The sequence below is a fragment of the Hemiscyllium ocellatum genome, chromosome 30 (assembly GCF_020745735.1).
Source record: "Hemiscyllium ocellatum isolate sHemOce1 chromosome 30, sHemOce1.pat.X.cur, whole genome shotgun sequence".
Taxonomy (NCBI): domain Eukaryota; kingdom Metazoa; phylum Chordata; class Chondrichthyes; order Orectolobiformes; family Hemiscylliidae; genus Hemiscyllium; species Hemiscyllium ocellatum.
In genome coordinates, this window is record NC_083430.1 from 55,298,074 (window position 1) to 55,315,609 (window position 17,536).

The window sequence follows — 17,536 nt, forward strand, 5'->3', positions numbered from 1 at the left end:
TTTTATTGTCACATATATTCAAGTGAAGTAAAAGAATACAGTGAAAAGTGTACAACGTCACCAGCTTAGGTACAAAAACCCGAATTTTAAGAAAACAGCCATTTTAGCTACAAAAACCAAAACAATCATCTAAGATACAAAAAACAAAACAAAATCTGAAAAACAAAATAAAAATGAGCCAAGAAGAAAGGGTGAAGCATCTGAATCTAAGTCTTATTGCTATAGCTGGGCTTCCCTCCCCAAAACCTCAAGTCTCAGTGTCACCGCAGGCCCTTGGAAGTCACTCCCACTGCTGCCGCGGGCTCTGAGAAGTCACTCCTTATTTTGCATCCCCACCTTCTGCCAACTCCTAATTCTTCAGAGTAGGCTTTCATGATATAATATGGTATTGCAACATAGCAGAAACTGTAAACTTATAACAACATGGTTTGAGAAATAGAAGTGAATTACATAGTGAAATATGTATTAGGGTCACCTATAGGACTGCCCCAATGAATGACTTCTGTCCCTCACTGAAGTAGTTGTATGGATGTTCTTCAAATGCTGCCATTTTCCCAAAAGACAAAGAACATTACAGCACAGGAACAGGTCCTTCGGCCATGCAAGCCTGCACCAATTCATATCTTCTATCCAAATCTGCCGCCTACTTTCTAAGGATCCGTATCCCTGTGCTCCCTGCCTATTCACGTATCGATCTAGACACATCTTAAACAACGCTATAATTCTGTCCCTACCACCTCCGCTGGTAACGCATTCCAGGCACCCACCACCCTCTGCGTGAAGAACTTTCCAAGTATATCTCCTCTAAACTTTTCCCCTGTCACTTTGAACTTTTGACCACTAGTAATTAAGTCCTCCACTCTGGGAAAAGAAGTTTCTTGCCATCCACTCTGTCTAAACCTCTCATGATTTTGTAGGCTTCAATCAGATCCCCCTCAACCTCCTCCTTTCCAATTAAAAAAAAATCTTAATCTACTCAACTTCTCCTCGCTAGCACCCTCCATACCAGGCAACATCCTGTTGAATCTCTTCTGCACTCTCTCTAAAGAATCTACATACTTTTGCTAATGTGGCGACCAGAACTGTATGCAGTTTTCCAAATGTGGCTGGTCTTTGTTCTTTCAACCAAAGTCTTATACAACTATAACATGATCTGCCAACTCTTATACTCAATACTCCGTCTGATGAAGGAAAGCATCTGTATGCCTTCTTGACCATCCTATTGATCTGCGTTGCCACCTTTGGGGAAAAATGGACCTGAACACCCAGTTCTCTCAGCACATCAATTTTCCCCAGAACTTTTCCACTTACTGTACAGTTTGCTCTGGAATTGCATCTTCCAAAATGCATCACCTCGCATTTATCAGGATTGAACAGTATTTGCCATTTCTCTACCTAATTCTCCAAACTATCTATATTCTGCTGTATTCTCTAACAGTCCTCTTCACTATCTGCTACTCCACTAATCTTCGTGTCGTCTACAAATTTGCTAATGAGGCAACCTACACCTTCCTCCAAATCATTTATGTATATTACAAACAACAATGGATCCAACACGGATTCCTGTGGACACCATTGGTCACAGGTCTCCATTTTGAGAAGCTTCATTCCACTACTATTCTGTCTCCTGTTGCCCAAACAGTTCTCCATCCATTTAGCTAGAACACCCTGGACCCCATGCGACTTCACCTTCTTCAATAGCCTTTCATGGGGAACCTTATCAAATGCTTAACTGAAGTCCATGTATATGACATCTAAATCCCTTCCCTCATCAATCAACTTTGTCACCTCTTTGAAGAATTCTATTAGATTTGTAAGACATGACCTTCCCTGCACAAAATCATGTTATCACCGATAAGCCCATTTTCTTCCAAATGGGTATATACCCTATCCCGCTGTATCTTCTCCAGTAGCTTCCCTACCACTAACATCAAGCTCACAGGTCTGTAATTACAAATTATCCCTGCTACCCTTCTTACTAACATACAATCAAAACAGTTAAATTATGGAGGGATTTCTCTGTTACCGATCACACACACAAGCTCCCAGGAGATTAAAGACAATAAGATAGCAGATAGGTGAGAAACTACAAATTTTGGTAAATCCATAGGTATTTAAAAGTCATTTGACATGAATCATGAATTATAACTTCATGGAGATCAGTACATAATAACAGCTTCTTTGGTGAACTGGGCTTTGTCATCTTTAGTTGTGCAGGCCTCTTCCCATCCAGTAACTTGAAATCAAAGATAAAGAGTCCAAGTAAGAATACCAAATCAGCCTGGAGTCTTGCTTTTCGTCAGGAGTCAAACAGCAAGCAACCTAGAATCTCAGATTTGTATATTACAGCTTAAACTCAGATATCAGTCATGTGATAAAGACAAGGTTTTTAGGGGCTGAGGACCCACCTTGAGCAAATTAGAAAGTCATTAACCAACACTTTACCTGTCCAGATTTCCAATGCAGGTGAAGAGCTACTGCCAATTACTAGCACCTCATTCAATATAATGGGTTCTGAAGCTTTCCTTATCCAGGGTGAACCAAGAACTTTGTAAAAACAATGACTGCAGATGCTGGATACCAGATTCTGGATCAGTGGTGCTGGAAGAGCACAGCAATTCAGGCAGCATCCAACGAGCAGCGAAATCAACGTTTCGGGCAAAAGCCCTTCATCAGGAATAAAGGCAGTGAGCTGGAAGCATGGAGAGATAAGCTAGAGGGGGGTGGGGTGGGGAGAGAGTAGCATAGAGTACAATGGGTGAGTGGGGGAGGACAGGAAGGTGATAGGTCAGGGAGGAGAGGGTGGAGTGGAAAAGAAGATAGGCAGTTTGGACAAGTCCGGACAAGTCATGGTGACAGTGCTGAGCTGGAAGTTTGAAACTAGGATGAGGTGGGGGAAGGGGAAATGAGGAAGCTGTTGGAAGTCCACATTGGATGCCCTGGGGTTGAAGTGTTCCGAGGCGGAAGATGAGGCGTTCTTCCTCCAGGCGTCTGGTGGTGAGGGAGTGGCGGTGAAGGAGGCCCAGGACCTCCATGTCCTCGGCAGAGTGGGAGGGGGAGTTGAAATGTTGGGCCACTGGGCGGTGTGGTTGATTGGTGCGGGTATCTTGGAGATGTTCCCTAAAGCGCTCTGCTAGGAGGCGCCCAGTCTCCCCAATGTAGAGGAGACCGCATCGGGAGCAACGGATACAATAAATGATATTAGTGGATGTGCTGGTAAAACTTTGATGGATGTGGAAGGCTCCTTCAGGGCCTTGGATAGAGGTGAGGGAGGAGGTATGGGCACAGGTTTTACAGTTCCTGCAGTGGCAGGGGAAAGTGCCAGGATGGGAGGGTGGGTTGTAGGGGGGCATGGACCTGACCAGGTAGTCACGGAGGGAATGGTCTTTGCGGAAGGTGGAAAGGGGTGGGGAGGGAAATATATCCCTGATGGTGGGGTCTTTTTGGAGGTGGCGGAAATGTCGGCGGATGATTTGGTTTATGCGAAGGTTGGTAGGGTGGAAGGTGAGCACCAGGGGCGTTCTGTCCTTGTTACGGTTGGAGGGATGTGGTCTGAGGGCAGAGGTGCGGGATGTGGACGAGATGCATTGGAGGGCATCTTTAACCACGTGGGAAGGGAAATTGCGGTCTCTAAAGGAGGCGGCCGTCTGGTGTGTTCTATGGTGGAACTGGTCCTCCTGGGAGCAGATATGGCAGAGGTGGAGGAATTGGGAATACGGGATGGCATTTTTGCAAGAGATAGGGTGGGAAGAGATGTAATCCAGATAGCTGTGGGAGTCGGTGGGTTTGTAAAAAATGTCAGTGTCAAGTCGGTCATCATTAATGGAGATGGAGAGGTCCAGGAAGGGGAGGGAGGTATCAGAGATGGTCCAGGTGAATTTAAGGTCAGGATGGAATGTGTTGGTGAAGTTGATGAATTGCTCAACCTCCTTGCGGGAGCACGAGGTGGCGCCAATGCAGTCATCAATGTAGCGGAGGAAGAGGTGGGGAGAACTTTGTGTCAACTTAAGCTAAACAATGTAGGGAGCTCAGAAGCTTCTGGAAATTTGATCATATAGTTGCCTCAGCTGTTTAAGAAGTCCAGCAAAGATTGTCCATTTTTAACATACATGGAATACTTTGCCCCAGAAGGCAGTGGAGGCCAAGACTTTGGATATTTTCAAGATAGAGATGGATAGAGCTCTTAAAGATAGTGGAATCAAGGGTTATGGGGATAAGGCAGGAACAGGATACCGTTTGGATAATCAGCCATGATCATAATGAATGCTGGTGCTGGCTCAAAGAACCAAATGGCCTACCCCCGTATCTATTGTCTATAACATAAACAGAAATATAGGACAGTTTTCTTTGGGATTTCTCTTCATGTCCTCAGTCCATTATACAGGCCACAAGTTAAAGAATTGATACAGGAAAAACGAGAGAGTTGGAGATGTATAGGCTTTTCCTAACTTGTTTTCTTTCAGATCGAAATAAAAATTATTTTTAAAACATTTATTTGCAGTAGAGCTGACAATGAAAAGAGTTTAGGTATTTCTGACTAACCAGCAAAATCACCCTCTCGGATACATTGCCTTGTAAGTTTGTAAAGGATTAAGCTGTTCAGTGGATTAATTTTATCGGAATTATTCACCAATTGCAGGTGGTCATGGTGATAACTTTATTTCAAAGTGGACTAAATTACAATGGGTTCACTGCTTCATGTTGCAAATTGTATAGAACAAAGTGAAGTTATTTTAGATTAGATTCCCTACAGTGTGGATACAGGTCCTTCGCCCCAGCATATCCCATACTGACCCTTTGAAGACTAACCGTCGCAGACCTATTTCCCTCTGACTCATGCACCTAACACTATGGGCAATTTAGCATGGCCAATTCACCTGACTTGCACATCTTTAGACTGTGGGAGGAAACTGGATCACCCAGAGGAAACCCACGCAGACAAGGGGAGAATGTGCAAACTCCACACAGGCAGTCGCCTGTGGCTAGAATCAAACCTGGGTCCCTGACACTGTGAGGCAGCAGCACAGTGCATTAAAGTATTTAGTGTCTCAAGTTATATTTGCCCACGTTCACATTCTTTTCTTCCTAATCATGGAAAATATATGTATGCTGCTCATGGATCAACAACGTAGTTTCACGTTCATATATAACATTACATTCAGGATGTTTTTGCTCACTTTTGCTGTTTGTCATATTTATCTTGGTGAGCATTTGTTTTGTGTTTGCTTTTTGACAATCATTTATATTGGTTATTTTATCTTGCAGTGTAAGATTACAATTTTTGTTGTTGTATGGTTAAGTCCATTAGTGAAATAATTAATCAATGTGTAGATCAAACACCGAAACAGTTGGTTAAAATGTAGTGTCATTATAAGAACGAGCCTTGCTTCATGTCTTTGTTTGTTTTGGTATGAAGCTTGAGAGACATTAAAATACAAAATCACAGTGTACAACACAATACTTGGAAAAATTGGTCTTTTACAATTATAGAATGATTAAAAACAGAGGCCATTTGGTAAATCAAATCTGTGTTGGTCCTCAAGAGCAAATTGGCTTGTCCCAACCGTTTCCTTGTAGCTGTAACTTTTTTCCCTTCTTTAGATAGTTCTCAATTCTGACTGCCAGAGGAAGAGGTGGAGGCTGGTACGATCACACATTTAAAAGGTAATGGGATGAATATATGAAAAGGAAGGACTTAAGAGGCAAATGGAACTGGATTAATTTAAGATATCTGGTAAGGATGGACAAATTGGATTGAAGGGTCCGTTTCCATGTTGTATGACTCTATTACTTTGATTATAGAAGATTAAGGATGAATTAAATGGAGGTGTTTGAGATGATTAAAGTTGACAATGTCAATAAAATAAATTAATAGTCTCTGGCAAACAGAGTTCAGGATACAGTGGTATTACCTTAAAAAGTTAGGTATTTCATGAGAAATGTTTGAAAACGCTGATGACAAATGAAAAATCAGGTACTCACTCCCAAAAGCGGTTCTGGTCAAGTTAATTGAAAATGCCCAGTCTGAAATTGATGCATCTTTGGTAGGCCTAATGAGGTAGTAGATGGAATTAATATATAGATTAGTTTAGAATCAGGCAGATTTTTAAAATATTTTTATCAGCACGAACTACAAGAGGCAAATGTGATTTGCTCCTAACCCATGCAAATTTCTTTCTGAATAGATATTAACATTTCAACTGATTTAATTTGGTTTAGCTATAATCAACATTAAATATCCTACACAACCATTTAGTCCAGATATTGAAATAAGCTTTTGTACCAGATCAATGCTCAATTTCATCTGATACATAACGTAACAAAACATACATCAACTAAAGCAACTACACAATTGTTCAAAGCTGAAACCTGCATCTAAACACCAAACAGCCCAGCACGCTGGGACTTTAATGCGCTAACCCAATCTCCAAATTTGCATACATCTCATTTGCATCATTGAGTGCTCCTACGCTACAACAGGGAAAGTCCAGCAGTGTTGCTGCATCATTACAAGATGTACTGCTTGATTAATTGCGTCTCGTGTGGATAGGTGCTGGATTTCTGATTGGATCGAGTGTTGATTGATACTTTGATATTAGACAGCCTATTCAGTTATTGTTCAAGCTTGAGGGGACCCATTTTGGTAAGGTTCAAGAATGGTGCCAAGCATCAGTATTCCTTTGGAATCAGATAAGGAGAAAACAATCCAATGTTTTGACACGCTTTAAAGAATGATCTCATTCAAGAATACAAAATTCTGCAAGGAAAATCACAGGAAGGATGCTTCCACTGGGTGGGTGGGTGCATGTTGAGTGATGGAGAAGAGACCCAGAAGAAGGGGAAGACCATTTTAGGCCTGAGATCAGGAGGGATTTGCTCCTTTAGAGGCTGTGGACATCTTTTGTAGAGGCTCAATTGATACTTAAAATGGAGATTAAATGCCCGCATCTTAAAACTTGAAGGGTACTGGCATCATGCAAGGGAAACAGCATTAAGTACATTCAGGTATGATCTCATTGAATGGCAGAGCAGACTTGAGGATTTTCTTTATATAGTGAATGAGTATGGACTACAACAGCCTAATGTGACTTGCTTCTAATCAATGCAAATTGAGCCAAATAACCTTTTGTGCCGTTATAACTGACTAAACTCTGACATTCTCTGGATCCATGCAAACTACCTCCTAAGCTTCCAAAAGAGATGGCTGCAGATAATGGGCTTGTTTAGTGAAACAAAAAGATATTGCTCAGGAAACTCAGCAGGTCTGGCATCATCTGTGGACAGAGAGCAGAGTTAATAGCAACACGATAGCTCAGTGGTTAGCCCAGCTGCCTCTCAGCACCAAGAACCTGGGTTCAATTCCACCCTTGGATGACTGTGTAAACTCCACACAAAGGTTCTCCCTATGCCTGGGTAGGTTTCCTCTGGGTGCTTGTATCCTACTACAGTCTATAGATGCACAGGTTTTGTGGATTGGCCATGCTAAATTGCCCAGTGTGCAGGCTAGGTGGATAAGCCATGGAAAATGCAGGGTTACACGGATAAGGGGGTGGGATTCTGGATGGGATGCTCTTCTGAGGGGTCAGTGTGGACTCAATGGGCAAAATGGCCTGCTCCTACATTGTAGAACTCTAGGATTCTTAACGTTTCAAGTCCAGTGAACCTTCTTCAGAACACAGTATTGAGAGTGCATTTTGCTGTAAGGATCAAACAGGGAAAAAGTAAAGACAGCAATCTGTATTTTTAATTTCCAAATTCATTTGTGGTAGGTTAAATTTTCCAAAGGATCCCAGTATTGAAAAGAGAAGCCCCAACTGATCAGTTAACCTTCCACTGTGTTAAGTTCGGGAATGTATTATTAGGAATGTGTTGACAAGACAGAACGAAGTTTATGAAAAGGAAATACTATCCGACAATATTAGATTTTGTGGGCATAACTAGTGGGATACAAATACAGGAATTACTCCTTATTAAATATCTTCTGGAAATCTAAATATAAGAAGTACCACATTAAAACATTACATGAGGCAAATAGCTCATGGGGCTGGGTTAATATGAATGTATTAAAGATTGGTTAATGGTTAATAAATTAAGAGAAGTCCAAGTTGGAAGCATTTAAATGGAATGTTGCAAGCATCAGTTCTATGACCTCAGCTATTTAAAATCTACATTAATCACTTAATATGAAAGGACCAGAGTAATCTAACTTTGTTAAATGAATTAATGCCATGTGGGTACATGTTGAGGGGACACAAAGGCTGCAAGAAAACATTGATTGGTTACTGAGTGAGCAATAAGATGGCAGCTGGAATATAATATGGGGAGCATTAAGTTATTTACTCTGGTTGGAAAAACAGTAAAATGTTGAAAAATAAATTTTGGTGTTTTGGGAGATTTGAGCATCCTTGTACAAGAAACAAAGATAACATTTAGGAATACAAGAATTCAGATTTACAATCGCACAGAGCTTTGCTGAGAACCACACTGGAGTAAGACACAGAATCTCAGATTCCTTATTCAAGAATGGAATACTTGCCTTGGAGGAAGCGCTACAAAGTCTCAAAATAGTGACTGCTGTAGTAAAGGACTGTCCCTTTGAGGAGATCCTTCAGAGTGAGCTTCATGTTTGAGGTTTAGATGAATGAGAGGTGATTGAACTGAAATAAAACTCGAGTGGACTTTGCATGGAAGATGTTGGAAAGTTGCTTTCACTAACTGGATTGTCTAAAACTAAGGGGCATAGTCTCAGGGTAAGAGACCCAATTATTAAAAACTGAGCAAAGAGGATTTTTTTTAAACTAGAGTTGCGCACTTCTTGTATTCTGACAGACTGCAGCAATTTATGAACCAGAGAAAGGCAATTTAACAAAAGACAGGTAAAGAAATTCACATTTAATATTATGTAGAAAAACATCCATTTTATTGGGAGCAATACACTTGTTTAGCAAGACCCTCTCATAGAGAATATTCAATTGGTTTAACTGACTCGTATCTCAAAAAGAAACAATAAGCACAACACACTGCAGCATCCAGATAGTCGGGGCAAGCTTTAAATATGCAAGGTACGCAACAGGATATCAAACTGCTTATGTTCTATTAGCAAAATAGAAATGCAGGTATAAAAACAGAAAATGCTGAAAACATCCACGTCAGGCAACATCTGTGCAATGAAAAACATAGGGCTGATAGCATGGAGTGGGCTGACTACTGCCAATCCCCATCCTCCAAAAAAAAGGAAAGTTGGTAGTGAGCCAATGAGCCAGAAAGAAGCCTGCCATAGCAGCCAGAGCATGCTGCAGGCTCACTCTGCGGTCTGATTGCGGGACATGTGCCCCTCAATGAAAAGGACACCCTACATTCAGGAGCTGCAGCAGTACCATGAACTCATTGGGGAGACTACTAGCAGGCCCATGAGGAACTCAACATGGATCCTGGAAGCCCAGGGAAATAACAGTGCACAACCTCCGGGGGGGGGGATGCTCTGACGGATGCAACCCACCCTTCTTCCCACAATTTTGGAATCTGCTTTAAAGACACTGTCCACATTTTGCCAATTGCCCATATCAACTACATTCTGCAACATATTACAGGTCGTTCTGCTATAATGCATGTTTCATTAACAGAAATTTGCTGTAGCGCGATTGACAAATTGGGGCACTGTTTCTACAACGCAAACTTTAAAACTTGTGTTGGCTGTAACGCTGTTTCACCAACACATTAAGCACTATTTCTAAAGCACAATTGTTCTATGATGTGGGGTTGCACAAGAACTCATCGTATTATAGAAGAACTGTGTTCTTCCAGCTTCCTGTTTGCCTACGTTGGATTCCAGCATCTGCAGTTTTATGTCTCTAGTATTAGTTGGTCAATTGAGTTTTTAAATCAACATGCAGAACGCTGGAGAAACTCAACAGGTCTGGCAGCCTCTGTGGAGACAGAAACCAAGTTAACATTTGAGTCCACAATGACTTTGCAAGACTTTCCTGAACGGTTATCCTGGACTCAAAAACATTAACTCTACTGGTCTCCCCACAAATGCTACCAGCCTACCCGGTTTCTCCAGCATTTTTTGTGTTTGTTTCAGACTTCAGGCATCCACGATATTTTGCTTTAAAGCTTTTAGCAAGCTTGAATGACTCAATTATTACACATGATGGTTGGGCTGCTAATTTTGATGCATATTGAGGGCAAGAGTTTGGTGCTGCGTAGAATATTGTGGGTTCACCATGCCCACCTATCAAAAACACACCCAGCAGAGGGGCACAGCCAGCTCATTGTTAACTTAAGCTCTGTGAAAACTGATCAGAACCATTGTAAAGAAAGGTGATAGACACACCAGAAACAATAATTGCTTTTCTCTCCACAGGTGCTACATTTTCAGCACTGTTCTTATTTCAGATTTCCAGCATCCAGAATATTTTGCTTTTGAAGGAATGCAGACATATCAGTACAATACTATGACTGGCACATATGGGGAACAGGCAATCATAAAAACTTTTACGTCCTTTCTGGAGGACACACATTTTATCCAAACTCTCTCAGTAGGAGATGGTGGTTTTACACCAACCAGCTCTCCCAAAACAGCATTAGCAGAATTTCATGTTTGTGTAGAAAAAGAATGATTGAAAACTAGAATCAACTATGAGCCTTGACCTTCCGGATCAGGAGCTCCCTCAGGATCTTCATCATTGTAAATATTTTCAGCCTGAAAATAAAAAACAAGGTAATTAAAAATTAAAGCAGTAGTAAAGTTTATAGAACAGCTGTTCGTTGAAGTTACAGTCTTGTTAAAAATATTGTTAGAATAGCAAACATTTTAGACCACTCCATTTCTGCATCAAGAACTGAAGTATTAGAAAAATAGTAATTGGATCTTTCAACAACAGTTCCTCCAGTGTTATAAAAGCCACATTTGATTCCTGGTGCGTGCTGATAAATCATACCCAGGATTACTGTTAAAAGGTGTTGTAAACAATGTCTAAGTCTTCCAGTGAAGAACTCAGTTGGAGGTTTGAAAAAAAAAGATAGCGAACACTTTTTTTCCAAAAAACAAATAAACAAAACAAAATTTTTAAAAAGTGCGAACTTCCCAATGTTATATTTCAGCTATCATTTGTTCAGAAACTGTACAACTCAGACCATAAGAACATAAATGCAGAACAGAGAAAGAATAAACTAAAGTTTTTGTTACCTAAGCAGCAAAAAGTACAATCAGACTTGAACTTTGACCATTTCCTATTATAGAGTCATAGAGTCCTACAGCATAGAGACAGGCCCTTTGACCCAAGCCGATCAAAATGCCAGTCAACGCTAACACCATTTCCCTGCATTTAGCCTATGTCCTTCTCATCCCTTTTTATGTAACTGTCCAAATTATGTATTAAAATTCTACAAATAACTATTTCAAATGTATGTTTCATCTGGTTATCAACTCAGGGGCTGAAAGCACTGAATATATGCCAGGTTATAATTTTAAAATATCTTAATTACAACCAAATGAAATGTAAGAACATTAGCTGTATATGTAATGACACTGAGGTCAAACACAAACTTTTAAGCTTATATAGCCAAAACACATTGCAACTGTGTGCATTCAAGTGTTGTGCCTACCGGTATTAAATTGAAGTATTGCACAACAATAAATATTTGTTGTAATAAAAATATGCTCAGGTGTCTCAAGTGTTGCAAAATTCACTAAAATTAAGGACATCAAACCTGAGATGGCCAAAAGCCTTTAAAATATCTTAAAGGGAGGCAAAAGAAGTATAGGATTTAGGGTAATATTAGGGAGAGATTTGAACATATGGAGAATTTTCAAATTAAAGGACATTGGCTCTCAGTCAAACAAAAGGAGGCCAGTAGCAGAGTAAAAAAAATTAAGATTGTTATGGTCTCAGCTGACAATGATACGAGACAAATCAGATCCTAGTATGAAAGCTGGGTCGACAGACAACAAATGCTAATTTCACCATAGCGGTCAGTCATTGAACATATTCAGAAGAGATTGCCAATATACTTGTAGCAAAACATTCAAATTTATGACACAGGAAGAGAAAACAAAATCTGTTACACTATAAAAGGACTATTTGAAGTCATCTAATTACAAACATCAGAAATAAAGATTCAATCCTTATATGCTCTGACAGTTCACTTGTCTCTACTTTAATCTCCTTTGGCATGGTGACAGATGTTTTTTTTTCCCACATTCACTCAGTGGCTATTTCAATGAGACAACATCTTTGTCACAGCTCACCTATTTAACACTAGTCCAGTAACCAGTGTGGTTCTTCCAAGGCACTCAGGACTTCTCCTTCTGTTCCGTTATGGAGACAGCTAACCCATCAACACTTCTGCTGCTACAGACCTTTACTTTCCAAATTAACCAGCACATTGCCTGACTGCTTCTTGACATTTCTGCCTTTGAGATACTGGACACCAGTCACCATAGCCTCCCCTCAAACCCTGAGAGGAACAGCTAATAGAGGTGGAGTAGAAAAGACCTAATTTTAAAACATAAGCAAACCTCCAAACACCCCTGCATAACTCAGAACAAATTTAAAATGAATCTAAAAGCCTTAACACAATTCAGTTCTATCTACTATAACCAGTGTTTCTTCAACACGAAATGGCTTAAATCTCATTGAAGAATTTAGACTGTTATTCAAAGACGACAAACTTTCATTACCTGTATTGGCTACAGATGATTCCACCCCCATTAGTTTAAATGGAGTGGCTATTGCGTGTTTTTCTTACAACACAAGATCGCATGAGAACAGAATTATTGTTTTATCAGAACCAGGTATATAGTAATAGAGAGCTGAAAATGTGTTGCTGGAAAAGCACAGCAGGTCAGGCAGCATCCAAGGAACAGGAGATTCGACATTTCAGGCAGAAGCCCTTCTTCAGGAGGGCTTCTGAAGAAGGGCTTATGCCCGAAACGTCGAATCTCCTATTCCTTGGATGCTGCCTGACCTGCTGCGCTTTTCCAGCAACACATTTTCAGCTCTGATCTCCAGCATCTGCAGACCTCACTTTCTCCATATAGTAATACAGATCAAACTTATGGCTATATAGGATTCCTCCACTTTAGAGCCCAAACAATAATTTTATGAACCTTAAATTACAAATTAACAAAGGAATTGGCAAGGAGTTCAGCAATAGATGAACTGAGATAGGACAAAATTATGGAGGTAGAAATAGATATTCTTAGATGATGATTAATACAATGTTGAAAGCTCATCTTGGGGTCAAATATGACATCAAATGTACTAATAGCCAAGTTTAGTCCCAGTTGTCAGGAAAAGGGATGTAGTTGGTAGTTTGAGAACATAATTTCAGGAAGGGTTTTTAAGGCGGTGGCTTAAACCGTTGCAGTATTTAACAAACAGGAAAATTTCTGCTCATCCAGCAAAACCCCCAGTATTAGCAGTCTAATATTTAGCAACAATGGAGAGTCAGAGGTGATGTTGTCGTGGTGATAGGTGTCATCAACATACACATGCAACTCATGCCATGCATTTTGGATAATGCAAGGATCAATAATTTCACTGTACCTTGAATACATTAAATATAACCAGTAAAGAGCATTAGCTGAGCTGCCTCAACACTTATGCCAATAAACACAATCTACCACTCACATGGAAGTGCTTTCAATTGTCAAAGAGAAAAATATAGATACATAGTAATGCATCAGGACTCACCATCTGCCAAACTTGCATGATATTGTCTTCAGATACAGAGCAAATTACCCATGGTTCATTTGGATTCCAAGAAAAATCTGAGATCTTAGCTGTGTGACCACCATGAATAAACTGAAATACAAAGAGCATTATAAATACATTAAAAGAAAAGTTAACCAGGGAAAGAGTTGAGCCCATTAGGGACCAAGAGACCAATGTGAGAGAGAAACCACATATTGGTAGGGTGTTGAATGCATACTTCTCTTCAGCTTCACTCTGGAAAAGGAGAATATGGGTAGGGAATTCAGGAAACAGGACTGAGGAACTTGCACATTTTGCCATAGGAAATGGGGAGGTTTTTGGAGACTTTGAGAGACTTAAAAACAAAGGATACCTCTGGCAGGCTGCTGTGAAAAGGTGAGCCAGGAAGTTGCAGGGATGCTGACACAAAGTGTGTGTGTCGGGAGCTGCACGCAGACAAGAGGATTTGAGGATAACTTAAATGGTTCCATATTTTAAGAAGATCGGTAGAGATGAACTAGGAAATCACAGACCAGTGGGTCTCACATCAGTGACAGGGAACCTACTAGAGAAAATTCTGACAGAGGAAATTAACACCCACTTGGAAAGGCATGAGTTAATTAAAGATAATCATCATGGTTTTGTCAGAGGCAAGTCATGCCCCACAAATTTATTAGAATTTATTAGGGCCGATGAAGGGTCTCAACCAGAAATGTCAACTTCTCCACCTCCTGATGCTGTCTGGCTTGCTGTGATCTTCCAGCCTCTTGTTTGTCTACTTTGAATTCCAGCACCAGCAGTTTTTTTTAAAATCCCTGTGGATGAGGAAAGTTCAGTTGATGTAGTTTTTATCAAGTTCAGGAAAACTTTTGACAAGGTGCCACAAGGGAGACTTATTGAGAAGGTTAAAGCACATGAAATTCAAAAGAAACTTGGCAAGATGGATCAGAACTGGCTTAGTCATAGGACACAAAAGGTAACGTTAGAAGGCCGAGAGTGACTGGACGCTGGTGTTCAGCAGTGTATGAAAAGGATCAGTACTGGGACCCATTGTTCGCTATATACATAAATGATACAGATGAAAATATGGGAGGAATGTTAAGCAAATTTGCAGGTAAGTCCAAGATTGGTAGGGTGGTTAATAGCAATGATTGGAGGTTACAGGAAAATATAGATGGGTTGGTCAGATGGACAGACCGACCCATCTAGATGGTATTTAACCCTGATAAGGGTAAGGTGATGCACATTGGAAGAACAAACAAAATGAAGGTGTATTTAAATGAATGGCAGGACACTGGATAGCTTAAAGGAACACAGAGATTTGGGGGTAATTAATCACACATCCCCAAATCAGCAGAGCTCCTGAATAAGATAGTAAAGGTAGTACATGGGACACTTCGAGTCAGAGACCTACACAGTGTGGAGACAGGCCCTGTGGCCCAAACTGGTCCATGACGCCCAAGCTAACCCCATTTCCCTGCACTTGGCCAATATCTTTCTAATACTTATCCCATCCATGCATTTTTCCAAACGCCTTTTAAATGTTGTACTTGCCTCAACCACTTCCACTGGCATCTCATTCCATACGCATACCACCCTGTGTATAAAAAAGCTGTCCCTCAGGTTCCCTTTTACTCTTTCCCCATTAACTTTAAACTTATGCCTTCTATTCTCCAACTCTGGGAAAAAGACTGAGTGTATTCACATTATCCATGCATAATCAGTCATACCTAAAGAGTATAAGAGCAAAGAGGTAATGTTGTAGCTGTGCAGAGCATTGGTCAGGTCATAGCTGGAATACTGTGTGCAGTTCTGGTCACCTCCCCACAGAAAGGATATGATAACAGCAGAGGGGATAGAGAGGAAGTTCACCAGGATGTGCCTGGGATGGAGAAATTGAGCCACAGGAAGACTAGATATGCTTGGACCGTTTTTCCTAGAGCAGGGAAGGTTGAAGGGGGACATGATTAAGGTGTATAAGTTTATGAGCGGTATGGACAGGGTAAATAAGGAGCAGCTGTTCCCTTAGTTAAGCAATCAATCATGACAGGGAACAGGTTTATGTTAAAAGGCAGTGAGATTCAGATGTGATTTGGGAAAAAATGTTTTCACTCAGTGGGTGGTCAGAATCTTGAATGCACTGTCTGGCAAGGTAGTGGAGATCAGAAGTCTTACAAACTTTAAAAAAATATTTGGATGAGCACTTCAATCATCATAGCGTTCAAGGATATGGGACAAGCATACCTTTAGTGATAGTTATGTCAGTGCAGACTCAAAATGGGCCAAAGGGCCTTTCCTGAGCTGTATGAATCTGAATTTTTCTGCTTCAACTATCTAAATTAGTAGATTCACCATATTTCTTCCAGTTCTCAAAGCCTTGAATTTCCTTCCATGGGCATCAATGTGGATTTCACCGGTTTCCTCATTCCCCCTTCCTTCACCTTATCCCAGTTCCAACCTTCCAACTTGGCACCGCCCTCATGAACAGTCCTACCTGTCCATCTTCTTACCCACCTATCCATTCCACCCTCCTCTCGACCTATCACCATTACCCCCATCTCCGTCTACCTATCGCACTCTCAGCTCCTCACCCCCACTCCATTCATCCCTCAGCTCACAAGCCCCATTCTTAATGAAGGGCTCTTGCCCGAAACATGGATTCTCCTGCTCCACAGATGCTGCCTGACCAGCTGTGCTTTTCCAGCACCCCATTCTCGACTGTTAATCCAGAAATCCAACTAACTTTCTTGGGACCCAAGTTCGAATCCTGCCCAGCAGATAGTGGAATTTGAATTCAATAAATAGATCTGGAATTGAGAGGCCGAATGATGACCATGAACCATTGTTGGAAAAACCCACCTGGTTCACTAATGCCCTTTAAGGAAGAAAATTGCTAACCTTACCTTGGTCTAGCCTGCATGTGACTCCTGACACACAGCAATGTGAATATCTCAACTGCCTTCTGGGCAAATAAGGGTGAGTAATAAATATTGGCCTAGCCAGTGACCCAGTCATGCCACACGTTTAAAACAAAATTCATGTAGTATTCCCACTGTTGTGAAGGAAAATGACATCTAAACTATAACTATTGTCCTCCCATCACTTGAGTTTTAACAAAACACAAAAAAAATTTCACATTACAAGGGCATCAAGGTCCACAATTGTAGACAAAATTCCAAATGAAAAGCGAGAATGAATTTTGAGCTGTAAGAAAGGGGAATAAATTACATGTGAAATGCTGTCACGTATTTGTACCAAGTTAAATAACCTTGTGAGCAACGCTCTTCAGGATAGTAAGGGAACATTTCTGAATAAGATGTAGGAGTATACAAGGAGGTAGCGGTGCACCCTTTCAGAATCAGCACAGACCTGTTGGATTAAAAGGTCTCCTATGTTACAACCATTTTACAATTCTGTTAAATTATTCAATTTGCCCTTACATGCCACAATGGAATTAATACCAAATGCTTCAAAAAACTAAATGTGGTTGCGGAGTTTCATATTATATAATACTTTCAAACTGTAAGTAGCAGTAAAGGATCCATATTCCTCACAGGATTTATTTCAAATCAGAATAAAATCAACTTCATACATGAAGAATTCTGTATTGTTTGATGCATTCTGCTGGTAATCAAGCATACTGGAATTCTCAACAATAGAGAAAGATCCAGGAATTATCTGTCCTATGGCAACTGTGAGTGGATTCATTAATGACCAGAATCCTGAATACAAAGATAGACAAGGAAGGTCCCAAGCTAGGTCCTCCAGTCAACACTAAGTTAGCTGTTCTCAACAAGGAAGATGGAGAAGTTAAAGACTGAAGATGGTGACAGTAA

At 40.6% G+C, this 17,536-nt stretch overlaps 2 protein-coding genes across 10 annotated transcripts in view; one reads left to right on the forward strand and one right to left on the reverse strand.

The window, feature by feature from the left end:
* Positions 1-5,823, forward strand: part of LOC132830045 (syncoilin-like) — a 53,425-nt gene extending 47,602 nt beyond the window's left edge. The window contains exon 5 of the mRNA XM_060847514.1: positions 5,602-5,823. The gene's annotated coding sequence lies outside the window, so the exon portion shown is untranslated. The remainder of the gene's footprint in view (positions 1-5,601) is intronic.
* Positions 1-17,536, reverse strand: part of LOC132830043 (histone-binding protein RBBP4) — a 77,652-nt gene that overhangs the window by 16,329 nt on the left and 43,787 nt on the right. For 5 of the 9 annotated variants that reach the window (XM_060847509.1, XM_060847508.1, XM_060847506.1 and 2 more), the window contains 4 exons: positions 13,701-13,811; positions 10,654-10,705; positions 5,983-6,050; positions 14-2,236 (listed from right to left, as the gene is read on the reverse strand). In XM_060847509.1, the coding sequence (XP_060703492.1) occupies positions 6,001-6,050; positions 10,654-10,705; positions 13,701-13,811 (213 nt within the window). In that variant the 3' untranslated portion in view covers positions 14-2,236; positions 5,983-6,000. Of the gene's footprint in view, positions 1-13; positions 2,237-5,982; positions 6,051-8,891; positions 10,706-13,700; positions 13,812-17,536 lie in introns of those variants that run through there. The other 4 variants (XM_060847511.1, XM_060847510.1, XM_060847507.1 and 1 more) reach the window with 2 other exon arrangements.